Source organism: Oncorhynchus masou, chromosome 30 (genome assembly GCF_036934945.1).
Source record: "Oncorhynchus masou masou isolate Uvic2021 chromosome 30, UVic_Omas_1.1, whole genome shotgun sequence".
NCBI lineage: Eukaryota > Metazoa > Chordata > Actinopteri > Salmoniformes > Salmonidae > Oncorhynchus > Oncorhynchus masou.
The window spans coordinates 17,145,605-17,171,148 of record NC_088241.1 but is presented as its reverse complement, the minus strand read 5'-3'; the positions used below and the strand labels follow the sequence as shown (position 1 = coordinate 17,171,148).

Below are 25,544 nucleotides of genomic sequence, written 5' to 3'. Positions count from 1 at the left end.
GTTTTCTGGGAAAAGACATCCCTGAATGGGGTTTTCTGGGAAAAGACATCCCTGAATGGGGTTTTCTGGGAAAAGACATCCCTGAATGGGGTTTTCTGGGAAAAGACATCCCTGAATGGGGTTTTCTGGGAAAAGACATCCCTGAATGGGGTTTTCTGGGAAAAGAAGACGATAACTAATGTTCATTCTGACAGAGGTTTGTCACCACGCTGTCACACCATCCCACATCCTCCTGCAGGCTAGCACATAGTCATTGGGTGTTGCCAATCCATTCTTCCATAGTTCACAGTCAAACGTAGGGTACTACTGGAACTTGATAAGGCTAACAGTCACTCTCGATCTCAATACACTTTACAAAAAAAAAAACACAAAAGAATGTTGAAAATGATTGAAACAGAAACTATTTTTGAAGACTATCAAATTTCAACACCTGGATCCTCAAAATGGCATCTTTCACCACTAGCAGGGCTGGGACTCTCCCTCGCCACTTCTCATTTAGCAAGAAAGACAGCTTAGATTTTTCCAGTGACTGACTTGATGACAGACCAGCCTCTGTTTGTTTTGCAACTAGAACAAAGGCAATGTGTCGGCCATTCTGGCTCAAGACTCATCAACTGCAAAACCAGAATTCTGTATGTGCAGACTGTCAGGCTTGACCTCAGTGATCTAAACCAATCCAGACGGGTGTTTTCGGCTATAGCAATTCTCCACTATAGGTACAGCAGGTCAAGTGGAAGAGAAAGCAGCAAATTCAGCAGGAGGGCCCAAATGTGACACAACACCATGTCACCTGACGATGGTGGAGCGCCTGGCTCCGTCCATCTCTGGTGGAGCACGATAACGCACCTTGCCTCCCCCCCCCCTTGTCCCCTCTCTGGCCCTCGGGGGGTGACACAGCCACGGTCCACCTGTCAGGAGCAATTTGGGACCATCGCTGTGGAAACAGGCCCTGTTTCATATTGGATTACCTGAGTCTCATGAAGAGTGTGTGTGTGTGTGTGGGGGGGGGACTATCCATGCGACAACAGGGAATAAGGGAGTCGCTGGTTAAATGGAGCAAACAGTAGGTGGGTGGGAGACAGAGTGCATTTACCTGCCTCTAGTGTGGTTCATGGTGTGTATTTGGCTGTGTGTGTGTGTGTGTGTGCTCTAGTTCTGGTTCACAGTCAGGGAGCGTTTGTAAGTGTAGACCTATCACAGACTGCATGGAGAATAGCTGACAGAGGTAAAAACTTCACGTGTGTCTACTCAAGCAAATACAAACAAGCACAGTGCAGCGAGGAGACATGGAAGAACTTGAAAACGACAGCGTGTAAAACACCATGCATCTATCAGGAACAAAAACATTCTGCAAATACCAAATTGAGGGAAAGACGAGAGCAAATGGAATTACAAAACAGCCTAAGGGGTGATGCTTCAGTACAAAACCTTACTAAACAAAAATGCTTCAAGACCTCTCCAGTCTGCCAAGCAGTGTTAGCATCTGACACTAACAATGCCAACTCCCATTGACAACAGTCCCAACAGGCTAGCATGTGTAGCTTAGTGCTAATCTATCTGGATAGCCATCCTTCACCACTTGGATTCAGAGAAAGGGGTTATTTCCCATAGAGACGGATGTAGCGCTAAAAGCTAATTCACCTCTCTTAGCACAGAGGGGGCTGAGGGGTGCATTCAAAAGCACTCAGCCCCGACTCTGACTGTTATGTGTGTGTGTGTGTGTGTGTGTGTGTGTGTGTGTGTGTGTGTGTGTGTGTGTGTGTGTGTGTGTGTGTGTGTGTGTGTGTGTGTGTGTGTGTGTGTGTGTGGTGTGTGTGGTGTGTGTGTGTGTGTGTGTGTGTGTGTGTGTGTGTGTGTGTGTGTGTGTGTGTGTGTGTGTGTGTGTGTGTGTGTGAGAGGGAGTGTGTGTGCATGTGTGTGCATGAGTGTGGGTGACCCCTTGTGACCCCTAACGCGGGAGCTGAAATGGACCCTTCACCGAACGAACTGGGAGATTATACCATCCCTTCTCATTATGCTCTTCATTTCATGTGCCAAGTGTCGGGTAGTGTGACTATGGAGAGAGTGAGGGGGAAAGAGGGTGATCACGGAGAGGAAGACTGGAAGAAAGAGGGGAAGACAGGAAGTGAAAGGCAGACAGAGGAATAGAGGGAAACAGAAAGGGAATGACGAGAGAGAGAGAAAGAGAGATGGGTGAGTTAGAGAAAAGTGGATGATAACAGAGGGAGGGGGCTTAGGGGTGAGAGGAAAAGGGGGAGGAAGAGAGAAAAAGGAGAAATGAGAGTAATAGAATGTGCCTGTCCATTGGAGCGTCTGGGTGTAGTCTAATGAAGCTGAGAGAATATGTTTTCTCAGGTCAAATAGAATAGTTTCTCATTGTACTGTAGAATTAAACATGAAGCAAGCCAAAGCTCCAATGAGGGTCATTTTAAACTCAAGGCTTATTTTGAAATAAATTCAAATGAGTTCCACTATTATCTTGTAGACTGAGGCTCAGCAGAAAAGAGCAGAGAGAGGGGGGGGGAGAAAAAGAAGAGAAAAAGAAGAGAAAAGCTGAATAGAGTGAAGATGGTAACTGTGAGAATGAGGTGTGGTGATGAAGAAGGGCAGTTTCCTTTGCAGCAGATAACTATAACCATGAGAATGTGTGTGTGTTCCAGCTGAGTTCCTCAGGAAGGCTCTGAAATAGGATAAGTTGACCCTGGTGAGCCTGAAGAGAGAGAGGGGGGGGGGGACCATGGACAATTCCTGGCTGCCTCCCCTGACCAGAAATGTGATTAACGCTTCACAGAAAGGGGAGATGTGGAAGAGAGATATGGGGGAGGGAGGGAAGGAGATCGTCAGGTCTACCCGACCGCCATGCAACGCTATCCCACCTCATTCCGACATGCTCCAACCTCCGCCACAGGTATCATTACACACACTGCATTCCATAGCGCCAAACACACACAAACTCTCTCTCTTTTCATCTCTGTCTCTCTCTCTCTCTCTCTCTCTCTCTCTCTCGCTGAGAAGGAGTAAGACGAGGAGCTGTCAGCTTCTGGGGCCGCCGCCACTTCCGCCAAACTTCGGGGCGCTCCAGGGCACCCTCTTCTTTCAGTCTTCCTCTCCTTCTATCTCTCTGTCTCCCTCTCTGTGGTGACGGGACTTTGGAGTGCTTTTTTAGAAGTGTGGAGATGGGGCTTTTTTGATCTGGCAGCTCTTTGGACACCACACAGCTACAGCTCTGACGTGGGCCTTTCTGAAATGGAGATGCATGGTCTCGCTTGCTGTTGCCACAACATGAAAGAGCACCTCTGACAGAACACACAAAAGCAGCCGAAGAAAGATGAAGAAATAGTGACGCGTCCACAGTACATACACTCCCTCTCGCCATGTCTGTCTTGCTTTCAGTCTCTGAGGTTGCATGCTTTACTGAACACTGTGCAGGACTTAGGTAATAAGCTCCGTACAGACAACAATGGGAGTGTCTGAGGCGACAATCAGTCATAGGAGATGCCACAAGAATAGATGGGAGATATGAACAATAATAAAGTAAGAAAGGGTTCAAGTATGCCTATCCAGATCTTGTCAACACAAGTTTGGGTGTTTGCGAGAACATGTATTTTGGGGTGAGTGTGTATTTTGGGTAAGCATGTGTATATTCATCTCCTTTAGAAACGTGAATATGAACGGTGCCCATGTGGCAAGGGATGGATGTCGGTCAGTCGTGAAGGGACTGTGGGACTAGGAGCGTAGGGTGAGTGGGCAGTGGACAGAGGGAGAGGGTTGGCAGGGTGCATCACCCGTCTGGTCTGGGATGGCTCTTGGCCTTGCCACCCTGGGTGGGCATCTGGGCGGTAAAAGCTGTGGCATTAGTGGTCCAGACCTTCTGTTGTGGAGGTCAGTTTAACACTGGTCGCATCCATGTGGCATAACAACACTACAGCAAAATACAGTAGAACTTGTTTTTTGTGAGTGTGTGTGTTTGATAGATTAATACTGGAGGGTGAAAATACACTGTCTCTCATGTTAGGGGAATGTTGTATCCACAGGTTCCTCATATCCAACTCTCACACAAACAAAGGAAGCACCCAGGGAGTCTTAGCCAGCTCCAAATAAACATAGACGATAAGATAGATATACTGTAGGCGGAAACACATGCAGAAAATGACAGATACACACTCACACATCCATATAAACAAATATACACACACACACACACACACACACACACACACACACACACACACACACACACACACACACACACACACACACACACACACACACACAGACATAATGACTTACTCAGACTTGAATACATGCACAGAATGATGCAAACCTTAATACAAGCATGCATGAATACATGCACACACACACACACACACACACACACACGCACACGCACACGCACACGCACACGCACACACACACACACACACACACACACACACACACACACACACACACATAATGACTTACTCAGACTTGAATACATGCACAGAATGATGCAAACCTTAATACAAGCATGCATGAATACATGCACACACACACACACACGCACACGCACACGCACACACACACACACACACACACACACACACACACACACACACACACACACATAATGACTTACTCAGACTTGAATACATGCACAGAATGATGCAAACCTTAATACAAGCATGCATGAATACATGCACACACACACACACACATGCACACACACAACCACACACAACCACGCACACACACACACACACACACACACAGCTTGATACCGTGCATGGGCTGAATGTAACGCATGCAGGCTGCAAGCCAGGAAGGCAGAAAACAAGCCAAAGACGTTCGCTGTGGGAATCAGGGAGAAAGAGAGAGAGAGAAGGCGAGGGGGAGAGAGAGATCAGGGTCTGGGCCGAGTAAACAAACAACCATAGAAGAACAAACAGAGGGGTCCATTACACGAGTGGAATCTATACCACCCAACAATAAACCTCAGCATGTATTTTGATGAGCCCCAGTTATGCCTGAGACCTGCCCCCCCCCCCACAAACATAGTGACTCACAGCCACTGGTGCACACAGGTCCACACACACACACACACACACACACACACACACACACACACACACACACACACACACACACACACACACACACACACACACACACACACACACACACACACACACACACACACACACACAGGAGAGATATTTTATGTATCATGACCTTGACTGGGGGAGTAGGGGGGGTTTCCTCCATCTACTCGTTTATGAGAGCGAGGGAATAGATTTCCCCGGAGCTGGGTTGGGAGCGTGTCGAATGTGATCCTGGGAAGGGGAAAGAGAGAAAGAGAGGAGACGAGAGAGGGAATCCCTGTGCCTCCTGGTGGATAGACAGACAGACTGTGGTCCCTTAGACACAGGGGCCTAACCCTATTCTCCACACTATAGTGGTAGGACCAGCCAAAGTGGAACGGTCACACGCTACACTTACACAGAGTGGGTTGGGTTGATCAGTTAGGGTGTGTTGATTGCAACATATGAAAGGTGCTTTATAACTTTGTGAATACAGTTATCATCATTATCGTCATCATGGTTAAATAGACAATCCTTTACAATCCCCCAAACCCCCCATTCTGGTTCTATTTTTTATACATCTACAGAAGGCAGACTAGATAATCAGACTTTTATCTGGAGCTTCCCGGGCCGGGAGGTATTTAATGCTTTCTCCCCATCCGGCCCCAGTGTCTCTCTCTCTCTCTCTCTCTCTCTCTCTCTCTCTCTCTCTCTCTCTCTCTCTCTCTCAGCAGAAAGGCGGCAGACAACAAAGCTACCCTACCTCATACATACACACACACACACACACACACACACACACACACACACACACACACACACACACACACACACACACACACACACACACACACACACACACACACACACACACACACAGTAGCTGCACTGCGAGGAACACTTCAAAAGGTTGGACTGCAAATATGTGTGTTCAGCTAAAGCGCACCCAAGATAACACACACCGTGGCACCTTCACACTGGTTCTCTTTTCTCTCTCTTCCAAACGGCACTTCAACCTGAGAATTGACTTTGCCGGCATAATTAAAAGTGAATGTTTAAGGAGGGAGGTGAGCGGGGGAAAGGTTTAATATCTGTTCTTTCCTGTGGGTTTCGACAGCCAGGTGAGAAAAAAAGAGAGATAAAAAAAGTATTTTACATGTTCAGCGAAGGCTGTGTTTGTGACTGTGTCGGATTTGCTTATCTCTCTGGTTTGGCCTGTGGAGCATCTACAGTATTTGGTGAATGAAAGAGTTGCGTTTATGGGTTTGCTTTGAGGCTCACAGCCTAGTGGGCTCCACTGTGGACAGTAAACTGTTGAGCTGACTAGGTAGAAATGTCATTTGAAAATGTGCCTAGCCTGCTGGCTTGTCCTAAAGGTGTCAAACAGGAGCAAAGGCCCTTGGCAAAAAATCTATTGAGTGATGATGTCACATCTCCTGCTCTTCCTTCCTCAATGCCTCTCTGTTGAACTCCAGCTGGGAGAGAACAACAACAGCAAAGTGCAATGTGAAGCACAATTAGCACTCACACATCAGAGCTCTCACACACAGACAAACACCCACATGCACACTTCCGCTTAAATACAGAGATGCTAGCTACTGGCCCAGAGGTGTGTGTGTGTGTGTGTGTGTGTGTGTGTGTGTGTGTGTGTGTGTGTGTGTGTGTGTGTGTGTGTGTGTGTGTGTGTGTGTGTGTGTGTGTGTGTGTGTGTGTGTGTGTGTGTGATGGGGTAGGGGTACACATGGGCACACACAGAGATAGATGTACATTGTCCCACACTCATACAATAGCATAGTTTTCTCCAGCATTGTGTTAGTGGGGGGGGGTTAACAATACTGTACAGAGAGATAACCTTCAAGTGGGCCAACGAATACAGTCTCCTGTATACTGGCACTGATGTACATGAATCTAAACACTTATTTTTTAAACAAATGTTTTTCACCCTAACATGACCATAGAAACGAATAGTGTGTCTGTCTATGACACCTTGCAATGCCAACGACAGTCAACCTAAGACATCTTCCTACTCTACCACTCTGCTTCTTTTGATACAGACCTCAGTAAAAGGCCAGTGCTCTGGAGTGCTGCTTTAACGTCCGACAGGGAAGGCCCGGGGAGACGGACCTCAAAGGCTGTCCTCCAGAATGCCAGATAGCCTCGGCAGGTTAGACGAAGAGATCAAACACATGGGGGGGAGAACCTCACGAATGTGCTTTCAGGGTGGAGAGGAGGAAGGTCTCAACACACACTTCCCATGCGCTCTGCATCTTGACACACTCCCTGCATGTGCTCTTCATCCCCCTCATGAGGTCAGCACAAAAGGTCAAAGGTCAGACAACCGACCCACCACATCCAATCAGAGGGCTCATTTTCACCTCTCTTTCCTCTCATATGCCAGTGAAAATAAAGTGTGATTGAACATTTGCAGGACTTTCTTCCCCATTGTCTTAGTTCATCCAGTCTTAGCCACTCTCTGAACAGGCTTCCAGTCAACCTAGCACACATACAGAGAGCAGTCAACCTAGCACACATACAGAGAGCAGTCAACCTAGCACACATACAGAGAGCAGTCAACCTAGCACACATACAGAGAGCAGTCAACCTAGCACACATACAGAGAGCAGTCCACCTAGCGCACATACAGAGAGCAGTCAACCTAGCACACATACAGAGAGCAGTCAACCTCGCACACATACAGAGAGCAGTCAACCTAGCACACATACAGAGAGCAGTCCACCTAGCACACATACAGAGAGCAGTCAACCTAGCACACATACAGAGAGCAGTCAACCTAGCACACATACAGAGAGCAGTCAACCTAGCACACATACAGAGAGCAGTCCACCTAGCACACATACAGAGAGCAGTCAACCTAGCACACATACAGAGAGCATACAGAGAACAGTCCACCTAGCACACATACAGAGAGCAGTCCACCTTGCACACATACAGAGAGCAGTCCACCTTGCACACATACAGAGAGCAGTCCACCTTGCACACATACAGAGAGCAGTCCACCTAGCACACATACAGAGAGCAGTCCACCTCTCACACATACAGAGAGCAGTCAACCTAGCACACATACAGAGAGCAGTCCACCTCTCACACAGACAGAGAGCAGTCAACCTTCCAAAAGACTCTTCATTCAACACACCGTCCTCACTAAGTGGATTAGGGAATCCAAAAAGCTTGTAAAAGTATGCCGAGCTTCTCTCGTGTGTGCGGACGGAATGAAGAAGAAGAGGGAACAAAGAAGGGGAAGGGGAAAAGGAAGACGAGTTAAGAGCGAGTATAGAAACTCTTATCCTGGTAATGATGCCTGCCTCTCATTTCGCCACTGAATTATTGATGATGGGGAACTTTGTCTAATGCAAAAGGGCCATCAAATGGTGACAACGTTGCGTTTCAATTATTAGAGGCGCACTGCGCCAGATGAAAGGGCTTTGATTGGAGCCGTAAATTCCCGAAGCGCTTCCCTCATCCATCCCCTCATCCATCCCCTCCCCTCCTCCCTCATCCCCCTCCATCCCACAGCGGTGGAAGAGGAAAGAAAGAGGCAGGCCGTTCTGTCACTCTTCCTTTGTGCCGATAGAGGGGGGATTTGGTGCGATCCTGACGCAGAGAACTCGGGGACCGTGAAAAGACATTTGACCAATATTCAAAGTTAGAGATGAAAGGACATTTTGGAGTGACAGCATCAGGTACTTTAACAGCCCTGAACCATGGACAGTATGTCGTCACCAGAGGAACCTTTAACTAACATCTCACCTTTCCCACAGATAAAGATAGAAACCTGATAGGTCAGGCGGAGGGCCATGTAATCAGGGTCAAAGGTCATAATAGAGAGGCTTCTTGTGAAACCAAGGACCAAGTTCTAACTACCGGTTCTAAACTGCATGAAAAGAGTAGAGGGATCAAGGAAGAAGTGGGAACATGGTGTGTGTGTGTGTGTGTGTGTGTGTGTGTGTGTGTGTGTGTGTGTGTGTGTGTGTGTGTGTGTGTGTGTGTGTGTGTGTGTGTGTGTGTGTGTGTGTGTGTGTGTGTGTGTGTGTGTGTGTGTGTGTAAAAACTTCAGAGGTAAAGTTAGCTTATTAAGGGGGTCTGTGTTCTCAGTGTTCATAAATCAGCCGGCAGCCAGTCTGAACCTCTGGGAGGTGAACCGACCCCCATAGGACCTTACAACCCATAAAACACACACAAACACACACACATCAACTGCCCTTTCAAGTGCTGAGTTCACGTTCAGATCCACACTCAGACACAACTGCTGCTACCGGTGACGGGTGGTCATACATACAGTGGGGCAAAAAAGTATTTAGTAAGCCATCAATTGTGCAACTTCTCCCACTTAAAAAGATGAGAGAGGCCTGTAATTTTCATCATAGGTACACTTTCACTATGACAGACAAAATGAGGAAAAAAATCCAGAAAATCACATTGTAGGATTTTTAATGAATTTATGGTGGAAAATAAGTTTTGGTCAATAACAAAAGTTTATCTCAATACTTTGTTATATACCCTTTGTTGGCAATGACAGAGGTCAAACGTTTTCTGTAAGTCTTCACAAGGTTTTCACACACTGTTGCTGGTATTTTGGCCCATTCCTCCATGCAGATCTCCTCTAGAGCAGTGATGTTTTGGGGCTGTTGCTGGGCATCACGGACTTTCAACTCCCTCCAAAGATTTTCTATGGGGTTGAGCTCCAGGACCTTGAAATGCTTCTTACGAAGCCACTCCTTCGTTGCATGGGCGGTGTGTTTGGGATCATTGTCATGCTGAAAGACCCAGCCACGTTTCATATTCAATGCCCTTGCTGAAGGAAGGAGGTTTTCACTTAAAATCTCACGATACATGGCCCCATTCATTCTTTCCTTTACACGGATCAGTCGCCCTGGTCCCTTTGCAGAAAAACAGCCCCAAAGCATGATGTTTCACAGTAGCCCCATGCTTCACAGTAGGTATGCTGTTCTTTGGATGCAACTCAGCATTCTTTGTCCTCCAACACGACGAGTTGAGTTTTTACCAAAAAGTTCTATTTTGGTTTCATCTGACCATATGACATTCTCCCAATCTTCTTCTGGATCATCCAAATGCTCTCTAGCAAACTTCAGATGGGCCTGGACATGTACTGGTTTAAGCAGGGGGACACGTCTGGCACTGCAGGATTTGAGTCCATGGCGGCGTAGTGTGTTACTGATGGTAGTCTTTGTTACTTTGGTTCCAGCTCTCTGCAGGTCATTCACTAGGTCCTGCCGTGTGGTTCTGGGATTTTTGCTCACCGTTCTTGTGATCATTTTGACCCCACGGGCTGAGATCTTGCATGGAGCCCCAGATCGAGGGAGATTATCAGTGGTCTTGTATGTCTTCCATTTCCTAATAATTGCTCCCACAGTTGATTTCTTCAAACCAAGCTGTTTACCTATTGCAAATGCAGTCTTCCCAGCCTGATGCAGGTCTACAATTTTGTTTCTGGTGTCCTTTGACAGCTCTTTGGTCTTGGCCATAGTGGAGTTTGGAGTGACTGTTTGAGGTTGTGGACAGGTGTCTTTTATACTGATAACATATTCAAACAGGTGCCATTAATACAGGTAACGAGTGGAGGACAGAGGAGTTACAGTTACAGGTCTGTGAGAGCCAGAAATCTTGCTTGTTTGTAGTTGACCAAATACTTATTTTCCACCATAATTGGCAAATCAATTCATAAAAAAATCCAACAATGTGATTTTCTGGATTTTATTCTCATTTTGTCTGTCATAGTTGAAGTGTACCTATGATGAAAATTACAGGCCTCTCTCATCTTTTTAAGTGGGAGAACTTGCACAATTGGTGGCTGACTAAATACTTTTTTGCCCCACTGTATGTGCACACACACATGACCCAGATACTGGGTATCACCCAATAAAGTATGAGTAACTCTCCACTTCAGATCACATCATATTTTAGGCCCGCGTTGCGTTTTGTTGTTTAATATCATTAATAGTTCATCACATCGGGACTGGTTAATAATTCAGTGTAATTTCCACCAGGATACTGGACCGTGAGATGATGTAATCACCGTATGAAATTCAGAAATTAGGCCCAGAAATAACAGTGATAAGATGTCCTCATGTAGGCCTGCGGTATATCAAAGGCCTTTCTTTTCATGTTGCTGTGTGAGTGGCGGGGCTGAGCGTGTGTGGATGTACTGCATGCCCCCATGGGGTGATACGCCTTTGCTTTAGATGTGCCTTTGTGGATTGTTTTACTAGATTTTTTTTACTGAGCTTCTAGTCTTCAGAAAGCTGCTCAATATACTGTATACTGAACAAAAATATAAAGGCAACGTGCAACAATTTCAAAGATTTCACGGAGTTCTTGTAAGGAAATCAGTCAATTGATATGAATTCATTAGGCCCTAATCTATGGATTTCACATGACTGGGAAGGGGTGCAGCCAATGAGTGGGCCTGGAGGGCATAGGCCCACCCACTTGGCAGCCAGGCCCAAACACTAGGGAGACAGGCCCAGCCAATCAGAATAACAGATAGAAATACTCCTCAGCACCCCCCTCAGACCATCCCGAAGGTGAAGAAGCTGGATGTGGAGGTCCTGGGCTGGTGTGGTTAAACATGGTCTGCGGTTGTGAGGCCGGTTGGACATACTGTCAAACTCTCGAAAATTATGTTGGCGGTGGCTTACAGAAATGAACATTCAATTCTCTGGCAACAGCTCTGGTGGACATTCCTGTATTCAGCATGCCAATTGCACGCTCCCTCAACAATCGAGACATCTGTGGCATTGTGTTGTGCAACAAAACTGCACATTTGAAAGTGGACGTTTATTGTCCCCAGCACAAGTTGCACCTGTGTAATGATCAAGCAGTTTAATCAGCTTCTTGATATGCCACTCCTGTCAGGTGGATGGATTATCTTGGCAAAGGAGAAATCCACACTAACAGGGATATAAACAAATTTGTGCAGAACATTTGAGAGAAAAGCTTTTTGTGCGTATGGAAAATTTCAGGGATTTTTATTTCATCTCATTCAACATTGGACCAACACTTTACATGATGCGTGTATATTTTTGTTCAGTGTAATTGTGTTAGTTGAATGTATTGATTTGAACATGCTTTTAAGTGAAGCTGGTATCAATTGTGTTGAATTCTTCGAAGTAACAGGAAGCCTATAGCCCACCAGGCAAATAGCTAAAGCAGGACTGTAAAGTAAAGCTTTACCGACGGTTCTCTATCAGACAGAGTGAAAAACCTGAGTCACGCTCACTTCTAGTTTCAGCTCCCCATTATGTTTCTGTTGCTTTTTCTGTCCACTGGAACATGCTAGACCCTCCCCCAATGACCTGGACCAGCGAGCAAAACCTCAATTAATAAGAAGGAGAAAAATCGTATTAAATGAGCTTGGAAAATAACATGGCTCTCCTCCCCCAAAAAGCCTGATTGGATGGGCTTTTGATGTATGTTCCAGGGTTTGGTTAATTAGTCAAGAAGAAGAAAAATCACTTTGGAGTTTTTAGATATCTGCTGTGAAGACATGCCATGTGTTTTTGTGGGTGATAGTTCAGATTCTGATTTAAGATGATTTGCCAAGCAGCATTGTAATTTTGCTCTGTGCCTCCTTGGCTGCATTTAGACAGACAGCCCAATTCTGATATTGCCATGGAAGCACAGTTTTGCGCCAGTCTCTGATTAGAAGACACAATGGGTGTTTCATTTTGTTTGCATTCATCCACATGCGTGCATACACACACAAAAATGCGTCCGCACGTGCACACTCACACACACACACACACACACAGTCTTGTACAACTAACCTTGTGGGGACACACAATTCAGTCACATTCAAAATCCTATTTTCCCTAACAGATGTACAATATAGAAACAGGGCAGACAGTTGCAATAGACTCGTGCAACCCAAGGTTTGATACCAGCATAAACAGAAATCCTCTTAAACCCAACCCTCCTTAACCCTAACTTTAACCCTCCAGAAATAGCATTTGACCTTGTGGGGACCAACAAAATGTCCCCAGTTGGTCAAATCCTTGTTTGTTTACAACTTCTGGTACCCACAAGTATAGTTAAATACGTCCACACACGCATGCAGGCACACACGCACACACACACACACACACACACACACACACACACACACACACACACACACACACACACACACACACACACACACACACACACACACACACACACACACACACTCAAGCTAGGGTACTGATGGCACTTAATGTATTCTCATGTCTTTGCTCTGGCGAGGTGTGAATTATTTTGTCCCTTGAGTACCACATCACACACTCACATACATATACACATACCCTCACAAATACGCCTGCATACATACACTTTAAGAGCTTGTTAAAGAGCTTGTTTCTCCAACTACCAGGGGGTGGGCCTGGGTAAACTAGGGAATTACTCTTTTACACGGGTAGTTTACTCCTATTTGCCTCCAATCTCAAATAAAGCCCCCAATTGAACGTGAAATCTCCCACCGCCTGCGTTTGTTTGTTGATTTTCTGCCGTTCACAACCTCAGAGCTCGGCGCTCTGTTTGATTAATTGATTTCTGCAGCCTTTAAATCTTTAAACGAGTCCCTTTTTTAGGCAGTTTATTTCTCCCCCTTTGAAGTTGGCAGTTCAAAAAGGAGCTCTTCACAGCCCTATGCAAATGATGGTCTATGACAGCACCCCCGTACCAAATCGATAACAACATGGTGGGATATTCTCTGGCCTCCATTCTTACATAATATTGATTTCCCATCACAGGTTTCAACTGCCCAGGGACTTTCCGAAACATGTTGATGGGTTTTTGTGCCCTTCTCATCTACCCCTCATTTCACATAACTCTCTCCAACAGGGCAAAAGTTTGTTTGTGGCTCGCAAGATTCAAAACTAAAAACCTAATTAGAAGCCCTATTATGGGTTAACTAATAGTAATGATATAATCAAATCAATTATATACATCCACACAGCTTCACAACTTCCCTGGTAAGACGTCTCTGTGCAAGTCATTTACCTACAAGATGGGGGAATTTGAGAATAATGACAGCATGGGTGTATGTGTACTCTAATATGTGTGTGTGTGTGTGTGCGTGTGTGCGTGCGTGTGTGTGCTCCTCTGTCGCGGTGCAGGTGTCTCCTCACGTGGTACTCTGTGGGCTGTATGGGAGGCCCGGGTGTTCCTCAACAACAGCCTGGTTATGTGGTCCATGCCTGGAGTCTAGTCCCATAATGAGCATCCGCTACCACAACACTGCACCTCATTAACCTGAGTGAGGCTGCTACAGCACTTCAAGTACAAGTTGCCTTCAAGTGCAGATATAGGATCAGCTCATCTCCCGCACATCATAACCTTAACCACTGGGGGAGGAAACCACTGGCCTTAGATCAGTGTCTAAGGGCATCTTCATCCCATTGTAGTGAGACCAGGCCTAAGCAGGCTAAAGTGAGAGACGGGGAGGAACAGGAGAAATTAGATCTCTGCCACCCTCAGGCTGTAGAGGAATTCCTGAGCACAGCTCTGTCCATATTAGATCAGCTAGAGAAGGCCCGTCTGGGGGCACAGGGGGGTTTCTCTGTAACTGCCCTGAAATGGCACAATCTCCTAAGTAAAGTGTGTTTCTACCTTATAATGGAGGTCTAGTAATATGTGTGAGAAAGAATAAGGAGATAGGAGGGGTGTAAAAAGAGAAACAGAGAAACAGACACTACTCCAAACAGGGACATAGCCCATGCTATCTCTATCGTTACATGGGACCAACACACTATCACAGCTAATTGTGAAATAGACACAAATTACATATTCGAAATTCGTGACAGGTAAAACGCATTTTGTGTGTATTACACAATTTTCTTTCTTCATAACCCATTACACAAATTCCAATTGTTATGGCTAATGTTAGCTAGCTGGCTGACTTTAAGGTTAGGAGTTAAGGTTAGGGAACATGCTAGCTAAGTAGTTAAAGGGTTAAGGTTAGTGGAAGGGTTGGCTAACAATCCAAGTAGTTGCAAAGCAGTTTAAAAGCAGTAAGTAGTTGCAAAACTGCTAATTAGCTAAAGTGCTAAAATTGTCAGTGATGAGATTCGAACACGCAGCCTTTGGGTTGATAGATGTGGTTACGAAAGTTCAATCAGAAAGGCTGTTCTGAATGGGCGTCACTTTTTATCAACCTCTCAGCATAATATATTAATATAGCTTCCTATCTCACGAGCATGGCGGGCATTCATATGGTAGCGTTTATAATGTTACCATGTCTCTCCTCCTCCTTTACTATTAGCAAGCGTGACGAATTGACCTCTTAACTTCAGCCTATGAGCACGGCACACTAAGGCGATGTCACCACGCTTGCTGTTTAACCTATGGGCTCAATTGTGCAACAATCCCTTTTGTTTCTTTCAACCAATGGACATAAATCTAGGGGAGTATTTATATGTCAACTCACCTCTCGTGTCTCTCACTTGCTGTTTTACAGCAACAGTCTTCCAAACAACCTTGTACCTCTCCACCACCACATGAAGGCCCGTCATTCGAACCCCATTCTCCCAGAGGGGGGTTTGGATGTCAGCTGCCTAGCAAAGGGTTACCTGTTATCCACATCTGACTCCGAGGAGCATTTCTCAGCCTGTACTCAGTTGAACGGTCTTTAACTGGGATTGAAATGCACTGTATACGAAATCGCGTTCTGCGCGCAAAAACATTTTATTTTCCGTGTGCCTGTCACGAGTTTCCAATAAGCAATGTGTCTATTTTACAATAATCAGTGATACTGGGATGATGAGACGTTCTAGCTCATGAGCCTATGAGTGAGTCTATAATAAATGAATGCATGTCACATTCCATTCCTTCTCAATGACCACACACACAAACACCTTCCCAGATGCTGGCTGCACGACTGATGTCAAAACTGCACACTGTTCTCCTCTGGGGGCTGTGAACACTAGAAAAGCAGGGACATACAGCCCATTGATCTGTTGATGGAACAACATAGCTGGGGCTGGGCAGAAGGGCTGCACACACACATCTAAAAACTCCTATCATTAGCTGTGAGAGAAACGGAATGCCTAAATCCCTGATCACAGTGTGTATATTGCCTTTTTTTTTTAACGAGAGCATTTCAAGTGCAAGCTGCCTCTGTTGTTGATGGAGAGGGATTTCAGAAGTGTTTATTTATGTGTCTCCAGGAATTAATATAAATCCCAGCATACAAGTTTGAGCGTGTCCAATTTCACAATTAAGATAAAGAGTGGCAGGGGAGATTTGATTTGTGTGAATTTAAAATGGATTAAATAGAGATTTTTTTGTCACTTGCCTACACACAATACCCCATAATGTCGAAGAGGAACTGTGTTTTTCAACATTTTTACAAATGAAAAGCTGAAATGTCTTGAGTCCATAAGTACTCAACCCCTTTGTTATGGCGAGCCTAAATAAGTCCAGGAGTAAAAATGTGCTTAACAAGCCACATAAGATACACTACCATTCAAAAGTTTGGCGTCACTTCGACATTTCCATGTTTTTGAAAGAAAAGCTCATTGTTTGTCCATTAAAATAACATCAAATTGATCAGAAATACAGTGTAGACATGGTTGATGTTGTGAATGAGTACTGTAGCTGGAAACGGCAGATTTTTTATGGAATATATACAGAGGCCGATTATCAGCATCCATCACTCCTGTGTTCCAATGACACGTTGTGTTCAGGGGATCTACGTTCAGGGGATCTACATTTTTGAGAGTGTGAGTTGGAAGCAGACGTTACACTCACAGCTGTAATTGCTGCCAACGGTGCTTCTACAAAGTCAAATCAAATCAAATTTATTTGTCACATACACATACACAGTAGATGTTAATGTGAGTGTAGCGAAATGCTTGTGCTTCTCGTTCCAACAACGCAGTAATAACCAACGAGTAATCTAACCTAACAATTTCAAAACTACTACCTTATACACATAAATGTAAAGGGATAAAGAATATGTACATAAAGATATATGAATGAGTGATGGTACAGAACGACATAGGCAAGATGAGGTAGATGGTATCGAGTACAGTATATACATATGAGATGAGTAATGTAGGGTATGTAGACAAAGTGGCATAGTTTAAAGTGGCTAGTGATACACGTATTACATAAAGATGCAGTAGATGATATAGGGTACAGTATATACATGAGATGAGTAATGTAGGGTATGTAAACATTATATTAAGTTCCATTGTTTAAAGTGGCTAGTGATATATTTTACATCATTTCCCATCAATTCCCATTATTAAAGTGGCTGGAGTTGAGTCAGTGTGTTGGCAGCAGCCACTCAATGTTAGTGGTGGCTGTTTAACAGCCTGATGGCCTTGAGATAGAAGCTGTTTTTCAGTCTCTCGGTCCCAGCTTTGATGCACCTGTACTGACCTCGCCTTCTGGATGATAGCAGGGTGAACAGGCAGTGGCTCAGGTGGTTGTTGTCCTTGATGATCTTTATGGCTTTCCTGTGACATCGGGTGGTGTCGGTGTCCTGGAGGGCAGGTAGTTTGCCCCCGGTGATGCGTTGTGCAGACCTCACTACCCTCTGGAGAGCCTTACGGTTGTGGGTGGAGCAGTTGCCGTACCAGGCTGTGATACAGCCCAACAGGATGCTCTTGATTGTGCATCTGTATAAGTTTGTGTGTGCTTTTGGTGACAAGCCGAATTTCTTCAGCCTCCTGAGGTTGAAGAGGCGCTGCTGCGCCTTCTTCACGACGGTGTCTGTGTGGGTGGACCAATTCAGTTTGTCCGTGATGTGTACGCCGAGGAACTTATTATTGACTCAGTGGTGTGAATACTATTGTAAATTAGATACTGCTGTATTTAATTTTCATTACATTTGCAAACCTTTCAAAAAACATGTTGTAGGTGGGTGAGAAAAATAATCCATTTCATCAATTTTGAATTCAGGCCTTAACACAAAATGTGGAATAAGTCAAGGGATATGAATACTTTCTGAAGGCTCTGTATGTGTGTGCCTGTGTATGTGCGAGTGCGTGTATATATGGGAGGGTGTCTTCCGGTGCGGGTGGGTCAGGATGTTCGGGGGCCAGCAGAGGTTCGAGTGACCTTGTCCTAGTTCGTCATAAAAAATGGTCTCCCTTGGGCTAGTGTGGAGCGGTTGTCAATAACCTATTATAACACAATGGAGAGGGCTGAGCCTCACTCTGGCATGAAGTTCAATTATGAGGGAGTGAGAGAGAGAGAGAGAGAGAGAGAGAGAGAGAGAGAGAGAGAGAGAGAGAGAGAGAGAGAGAGAGAGACCATCACTATATCCCGAGGCTAAGTCCAAGTCCCTGTCCTTGTGTGTGCATGCCCTTACAGCTGTAACGCTGATTCAGGCAGACCCAAACAGTTCTTCAGGGCCTCATTTGTTCCAAAAAAAGACCATTCTGGAGAGGTTTAGCTTCCTCACAATGATTTATCCTCCAGTGCTCTCCTCCTTCTGCACACACACACTGCCGAAGGCCACACACCGAGGTACAGGCACACACACACTGGCAAAAATAAACACACAGGACTATCTACAGAAATACATAAATACGCATATAGATTAGATAGAAGTATAAACCAATACATAAACGCCCATTTATGTACCACAACGACACACACATTCCCCTTTCTCCTCCTATACCACTGAGCTAACATTGCATGTGTACGTATATTTAATGATGTATACAGGTCCACAGGCATGTCTCGAAGTCATACAGTAAACAGCAGATGGGAGAAGGGTTTAATTGTCAGAAGTGGAGTCAAAAGGAGGAGACGCTGGTGGTACAGCAAGGCTAGAGGTACAATGTCTGGTTGCTTTAGCCCAGGGTGAGGCCAGAAATAAAGAAATAGATAAATAAAGAGAAAGAGGGGAAGGAAGAAAGAAACCCTATCAAGCCGCGCCTGTCATCCAAATGTGTCACCCAAGGGCACCCAAGCGGAGAAAATGTATGTAGGCATACTTTTTGCACCGTTATAATTTGATGACACACCTAAATAAAGGACCAGGAGAAGGGGAAAAGATAAGCTCACACCAACCTACTCTCAAACAGCAATCCCCAGGTACTACATTTAAGCCTGAGATACGTGAGTACACAAACACAGTTCACACTCACATACGTTTATATCAAATGATGTCCTGGATATTATTCAAATGTGGTACTGAGACAGACACAAAGTGTGATTTCTGGCATCCGGCTACTCCACAATAACTTCTAATCTAACTGGAAGAACAGAGAGCCACTCCAGAAAAGTCCAGTCAGCAGCAAGCCCAGTCAGTCTGGTGTCTGTAAGCTCTACAGTGTGTGGGCCCCAATTTATCAACCTCCTTTTCCGCCAGCTGACGAAGGTACTTTCTAGTCTCTCTCATTTCTCTCCCTTTGCCTCCCTTTCTTTTTCACTCGTTCCATCAGCCCAGGGCCAGCTCTCCCTGCTGTGTTCGGGGAAAGATAAAGTTGTTTCTCGCAGAGGTTTTCCAAACTTTCATGGGTGCTATCCCTGGATCCCTCTAGGGCAGGGGAATGGAAGGAACGGAGCTCTCCCACACACTCGACACACACAATCCATTATCGGCATTTACTAAGCCAATACACACATCATGGAGATAGAGACTCGGGAAAAAGTGCCCCTCAGCATTGTACTGTAGACACACACATGCACACACATTGAGTCGGCTCTACTTGCAGTGTTTCACCTACATGTGCCGAGGGCGGAGTGCCGAGCCCCCCTCAAGCAACTAACCAGGGCTGCAGAAATCAAAATGTTTGAAAGGAAACCACATGGAAAACAAATATGACCAATGGACCACTAATTCTTCTTAGAATAAGGGGCGCAAAGCCAGATGGAGAGCCTGCCTGGCCTTGATATTGGAAGGGGGCACACTGCCCTGTGCAAAATCATTTTTAAGTGGCCCTGGAAATGCATAAGTCCCCTTTATACACATAATGCCCTCCCCAGCCGTGTATACACATAATGCTATAATGGCTCAAGACAAACCACTGTGTGTGTGACCGGCTTGTTAATTAAATGGTATTTGACACCAAAGTTGAGTCACCAACACTAGTGTCCTCTGAACCTTGTCTTCCCACTCACAGGTTTAAGCAAGGTCAATGTGGCCTACAAGGACACATGGGAAGACACAAATGTAGGAACACACATGTATGCGTGCATGTACAGCACATAACAGATCAGTAATATTGAGCTTTCTTCAAGTGAAAGACAACTTCAATTCACATCCAGAAATAAATACAGTACTTGAATCTGTTCTACAGCTGGCATTGAAAGGCCTAAGAAGTGCCAGACATGGCAGACAAAGACGAAAAGTGAGGAGAAAGAGAAACACTGTGTGTGTGTGTGTGTGTGTGTGTGTGTGTGTGTGTGTGTGTGTGTGTGTGTGTGTGTGTGTGTGTGTGTGTGTGTGTGTGTGTGTGTGTGTGTGTGTGTGTGTGTGTGTGTGTGTGTGTGTGTGTGTGTGTGTGTGTGTGTGTGTGTGTGTGTGTGTGGAAAGACAAACAAAGGGGTGGAAAGTAATCTAGACCCATCCACACACTTGGGGCCGATTGTATTCTCTGAAAGCATCTACTCTTTAGAACAGGATAAAATAACTATTCCTCTTCTAACACACTCAAACGGAATGTGGCACAGTGGCACTCGGCTAGACAATAGTTTGAACAGTAATTCTGTCCCCAAAGACCTTTGCATTGGCGCTCTCCCTAGCATGGCCGCAAGTGAGGAGAACAATACTTCTGCTGATTACATGTGGTTTACTCCAAGACATCCCCCATGCCAGTGAATGTATCTAAGCTGCATGTGTTTAAGGTATTATGCAGTGAATGTAATACTTTTAATTGGCTATAAGGGGAGATAATATGCATTATCAAACAAATCTCACAAACAAACACTTGGACACCATTAAGAATATATAGGCCTAGGCTATAATTTGGATGTGCAGTGATCACACATGCAGACATCCTTACAACACATGCAGACATCAGCGTTATAGTTTGACATAAAGACTACACAGGCACACTGGGTCTGTGTATAGACTCTTGTGGGGGGGCTCTCTCAAGCATTTTGGTTATGCTGATAGTTAAAAGTGTCCCTGCTCCATTTTGACAATTCCACACAGTACATTTCGGTCGTTATTCTATTTGAACTCGCTCCAGTATCAAAAGAAAAGTATTTTCCCCCTCATCTCTGCAGCTTGTACAAGAACATTCCTCCTAGCAGCACAACATCTATATTATAATCTATCTACTCATATTCAAATTGAGGACTTCAACAAGATGTAAGACGACATTATCTTCATGGGAGAAGCTTCCGTTAGCATCCGGGGGAGGGTAAGGTTTTATTAATTCATATATCATTGTTATGCAGCGCCGACAATATAAATCATGTAGACAATCTGTTGGTTGACCTAATTTGTCGGGTGAAGCTTGTGTTTAATAATTAAGCGCTAATTGAACGTGACTTTAGGTTTCCGTGGTTTAATCATATGTTGTAGCACAACATTACAACAATGCAATAAATACTGAGTAATGAGTTTAGTGCGGAAAATTTGAATTCTAGTTAACTTTACGCATGAGAGCACCACTGCATAAACCAGACTCCAAAGTCCCTTACACAAACAAACTATCTCCTGAGAAGTCCGTTGTCTAGGTTTGTAAGACCACATGTGCCAGACTAGGAATGTCAATGTGAATAAATAATCACAATTACTCTAAATAAACAGTGGATGAGGCAGAGTTCTCGTTTGAAAAACTTAATTACCTCTCGATCCACTTGGCATGTCAGAGGAGACTTTTCCTTAAACTAGCAGATGTCGTGATTTAGGGACTTGGCCAAATCCTCACCTGGACAACTTTTCATGATATGATGTTAATGTCTGAATTCAATCACAGTCTAAATCCGAGCAATAACATGTATTTCAGTTGTGACTGTCATCTAAAAAAACAGGCTAATCGTTAGGCCTGTTATACAGGCTACGGTAATGTCTTCAACTATATCCAGCATCACAATTCTTAAGCCTAAAATTAGCATAATGGTACAGTCGCTTGGTTTAGGATACAGAAAAGCAACCAAAAATGAATTTCTTTGTGCATAAGATCTTATTGGCAAAAATGATACAGATGCTCATGTCCTTAATAGCGCCAGTGCACACCCATACATTGACACTCATGTGTTGGGCACTGGGGACAGTGGGCAGACGTGTCTTGCATGCATAGCCACACACACATTTCCATCATCCAAGTGCTATAATCCTGTTTACCCAATTAGCGACCAGCCGGCAACAAATAACACCTTCACCTAGCGTGTCGATGATGTGTAATCAACATAGAGCGGACACATGCATCCCAGAGTGCGATAAATAGCCAAATAGGTTCTTGTGAATATCATTACGCACAGCCTGAATGACAACTGGCCATGCAGTAGAATTAAGACTCATTGAATAAAAGTCTATATTGTACTTCAAAATGTAGGCTATATATTGTGCAAAACAACAAAAACATCGGCCATAAGGAATTCTGAATTAATAAGATACTGCCAGGTTCCGTTGCCAACTGATCTTCTACTGCACAAGGTGCTGCAGCTCAGCTCGCGCATCCAACGGATGAAATAGCAATATACCCAAACCAAACATCACTTTATTCACACCTGATATCAAGTTATTGTCCAATTTTGTAATTATTCCACGGACGTGCGCGATTATCTTTTTAATTCATTGTTTTACATTGCAGCCTAATAAATAGCTAAACATGTTTTTTTCTATAACAAGTAAACTTTATCTAAAAGCCCTGAGCAAATACAATAGGATACGCTGAGTCTCTCACTCACAATGATGCTTAGACCTATAAAATACTGTTTCACATGAGTGTCGGATATAGTAATGGTGCACCGCGAGAGAGACTTTCCCAAATGAGCCCCATTCAACACTGTACCAATGGCATAGGCAGAGCCTACATTTTCCAAAGAGACAGATGCCTCAGACAACTGGCAACTTTTAATGGGAAAAACACTGAAAACACACGACACTGCACCTTTCCGCACATTTACACTCCATCCTTACCTCTGAGGTTTTGGATTTTGACCATGACCTCTGCGGGGGACTTCAGTCTGTGCGCGAGATACAGACGACCCGAGTCCCTCTCGATCTGAACCGGGGAGTCCGCCTCAACTATTATCTCGAACCACCTTTTCTCAAACTTCAGGTCAGGCACCGTGAATATCATGTCACCGACTTTGACATCCTCTGAGACGGTCACTGTGTAGGACAGTTCCTCGGAGACAGCTCGGGGCCTCCTAACCTTCGAGACAGCAGGTCTCTGCACATCAAGGTGAAGTGTCACCGGCTTACTTATCAATGCGACATCTCCATTATCTTGAGCGTAAATACGGACTGTTAGGTTCATGACACCAATGAGAGAACTGACAAGCATTACCTGTCCGGTTTGGGGAACTACGTACACATGTTGGCATTTTGGAGATGCGTAATAAGTGACCCGGCCATTCATTCCACCGTCGGAATCCTTTGCAAAAAGACGGACCAATTCGGAACCGATAGGGGTCAATTCATCAACTTTTACCCTTTCGTTTCCCTCGATGAACCGGGGTATGTTGTCGTTTGAATCAAGCACCTCTATTTTAATCACCACGGCACTATTCAAACAACCAGAAAGCACAACCTTCAAATTGTACACTGCTATAAACTCTCTGTCCAAAGTTTCTGTGGATTTCAAAATAAGATGCTGTTCTCCGTGAAGGTAAACCAAACGAAAAGCTGATGCGTCCTTCCCTTCCAAAGCAATGTCCAGTTCCGAAACATGACAGTTGTTTCCAACCGGTAAAGCGACCCAATCCACCACTGTTCCAGCGGGCGAGTTCTCCACAATTTGTCCATAATACACAGGCAGCTTTGAATTCCCTGTTGAAAATGAAACCAATGCGACAAGAAAAAATGTCTTCAGGGCTACGGTTCCGTTTGTAGCTCCCGTCATGTTTCCATCAAATCAGTGTTGTCACTCTAGTACAACATAAAAGTTTTTTGCGGCATAAATAATCGAACAAGTATTGTTATTAATACTAGGTGTACTAGGTGAGTAGATATATGGTGTAAATGTCCCCAAAATTGCAATGCTTCAGCAATGAAAAAGTAGCAGTCCCTCAAAGAACAACGCTAAAGTGACAAGTTCGCTTCCAGTTTATTCCGTGAAGCATCACTTGAGAACAGAGAGGATGAATTCTACACTGACAGGCATAGGCTACACGCTGCAGATGCTCCATGTGGTACTATGATCACCGCCCTTCGAGGCACAGCCAATCGGAGATCGGAATGGGACGGAAAGACAGCTATCGGCCAGCCCACACGCAGTTTGATTTCGCTGCGCAGGAGACGAACGTTGGATAGCTTTTAGTATTCAGGCCCACAATGTAAAATGCTGTGTGTAAGCAATGGGTGAGTTTTGTTTGCTGGAGAGACATATCCCCAGAATACACATTCGTTTTCTTGGGTTTTGGCCAACTGTTATCAGTGTTCTTTTGGGCTGCACTACAGGCAACATTATAGACCTCAAATGTTGTCTGGATTTACCTCCCTTAATGGAAAGGCTTTATGCTAAACAAAAGTTATTTTGACATTTTTATATTTTTTATGGTTCCCAGTTGGAGTAGATTGTTCTGCTTTCAACGTGTGACGTCGGGAACCAATTTGGCTTCTCAACATTATATAATAGAATAGTCTAATAAAACCCCAAAATATATTAAAGCTGCAAAATGTAAACTTTTGGGGCACCAACCAAATTCACATAGAAATGTGTGTTATAGATGTGTCACTCATTCATATCAACAATGGACAAATAAAACAAGTACCAAAATACATCATTTGGGGGGGGAGTTTTCCTTTAATGGAATGTGTTTAGACAGAACTTAATAACTTAATGTATAATCATCACGGTTACACCTTTGAAATTTGTCAACATAAAGTGTCTGATTGATTAGCTTGCGCCAAACCTTGACATTTACAGAACGACCTCTTGTTTATTCTGTAGATTGAATTCATTGTAATTTAATTGGAGGATAAACTGACCACACCATGATGAGTGAAGATTTGGACAAATACCTGCATTGGGTCAGTCACAAGTCCAATCGCTCACATGGCTCCAGTACACACCTCTGATGGCTTGTCCTTGGTCACCCATCCTCACTTCTGATACCCACGCAACATCTTCTGGGTGTAGCTCAAGGGGAACTTGGACCTGCAACCATGTATTTGTCATTCCGTACTGTCTGCTGCCTTACCATATGGGACCCCAATGTAATACACCATTATTATCATAAGTGAAGTCTCACTATTGTGTGGAAACTTGAAATACAGACCATGGCCCTACCATGCCAAATGGTGTTGAACCACACAAAATGTCCCTCCCTGAACAATGAGAAGAGGATAGCCAGTTAGGCCTACTGCCATTCCACTGAAATGTTTAG

General features: G+C 44.6%; 1 protein-coding gene across 1 annotated transcript in view; it reads right to left on the bottom strand.

Annotated features, from left to right (window-relative positions):
* Positions 1–24,270, bottom strand: part of LOC135522191 (neural-cadherin-like) — a 102,018-nt gene extending 77,748 nt beyond the window's left edge. The window contains exon 1 of the mRNA XM_064948232.1: positions 23,131–24,270. Coding sequence (XP_064804304.1) covers positions 23,131–24,058 — 928 coding nt within the window. The 5' untranslated portion in view covers positions 24,059–24,270. The remainder of the gene's footprint in view (positions 1–23,130) is intronic.
* Positions 24,271–25,544: the final 1,274 nt, after the last annotated feature.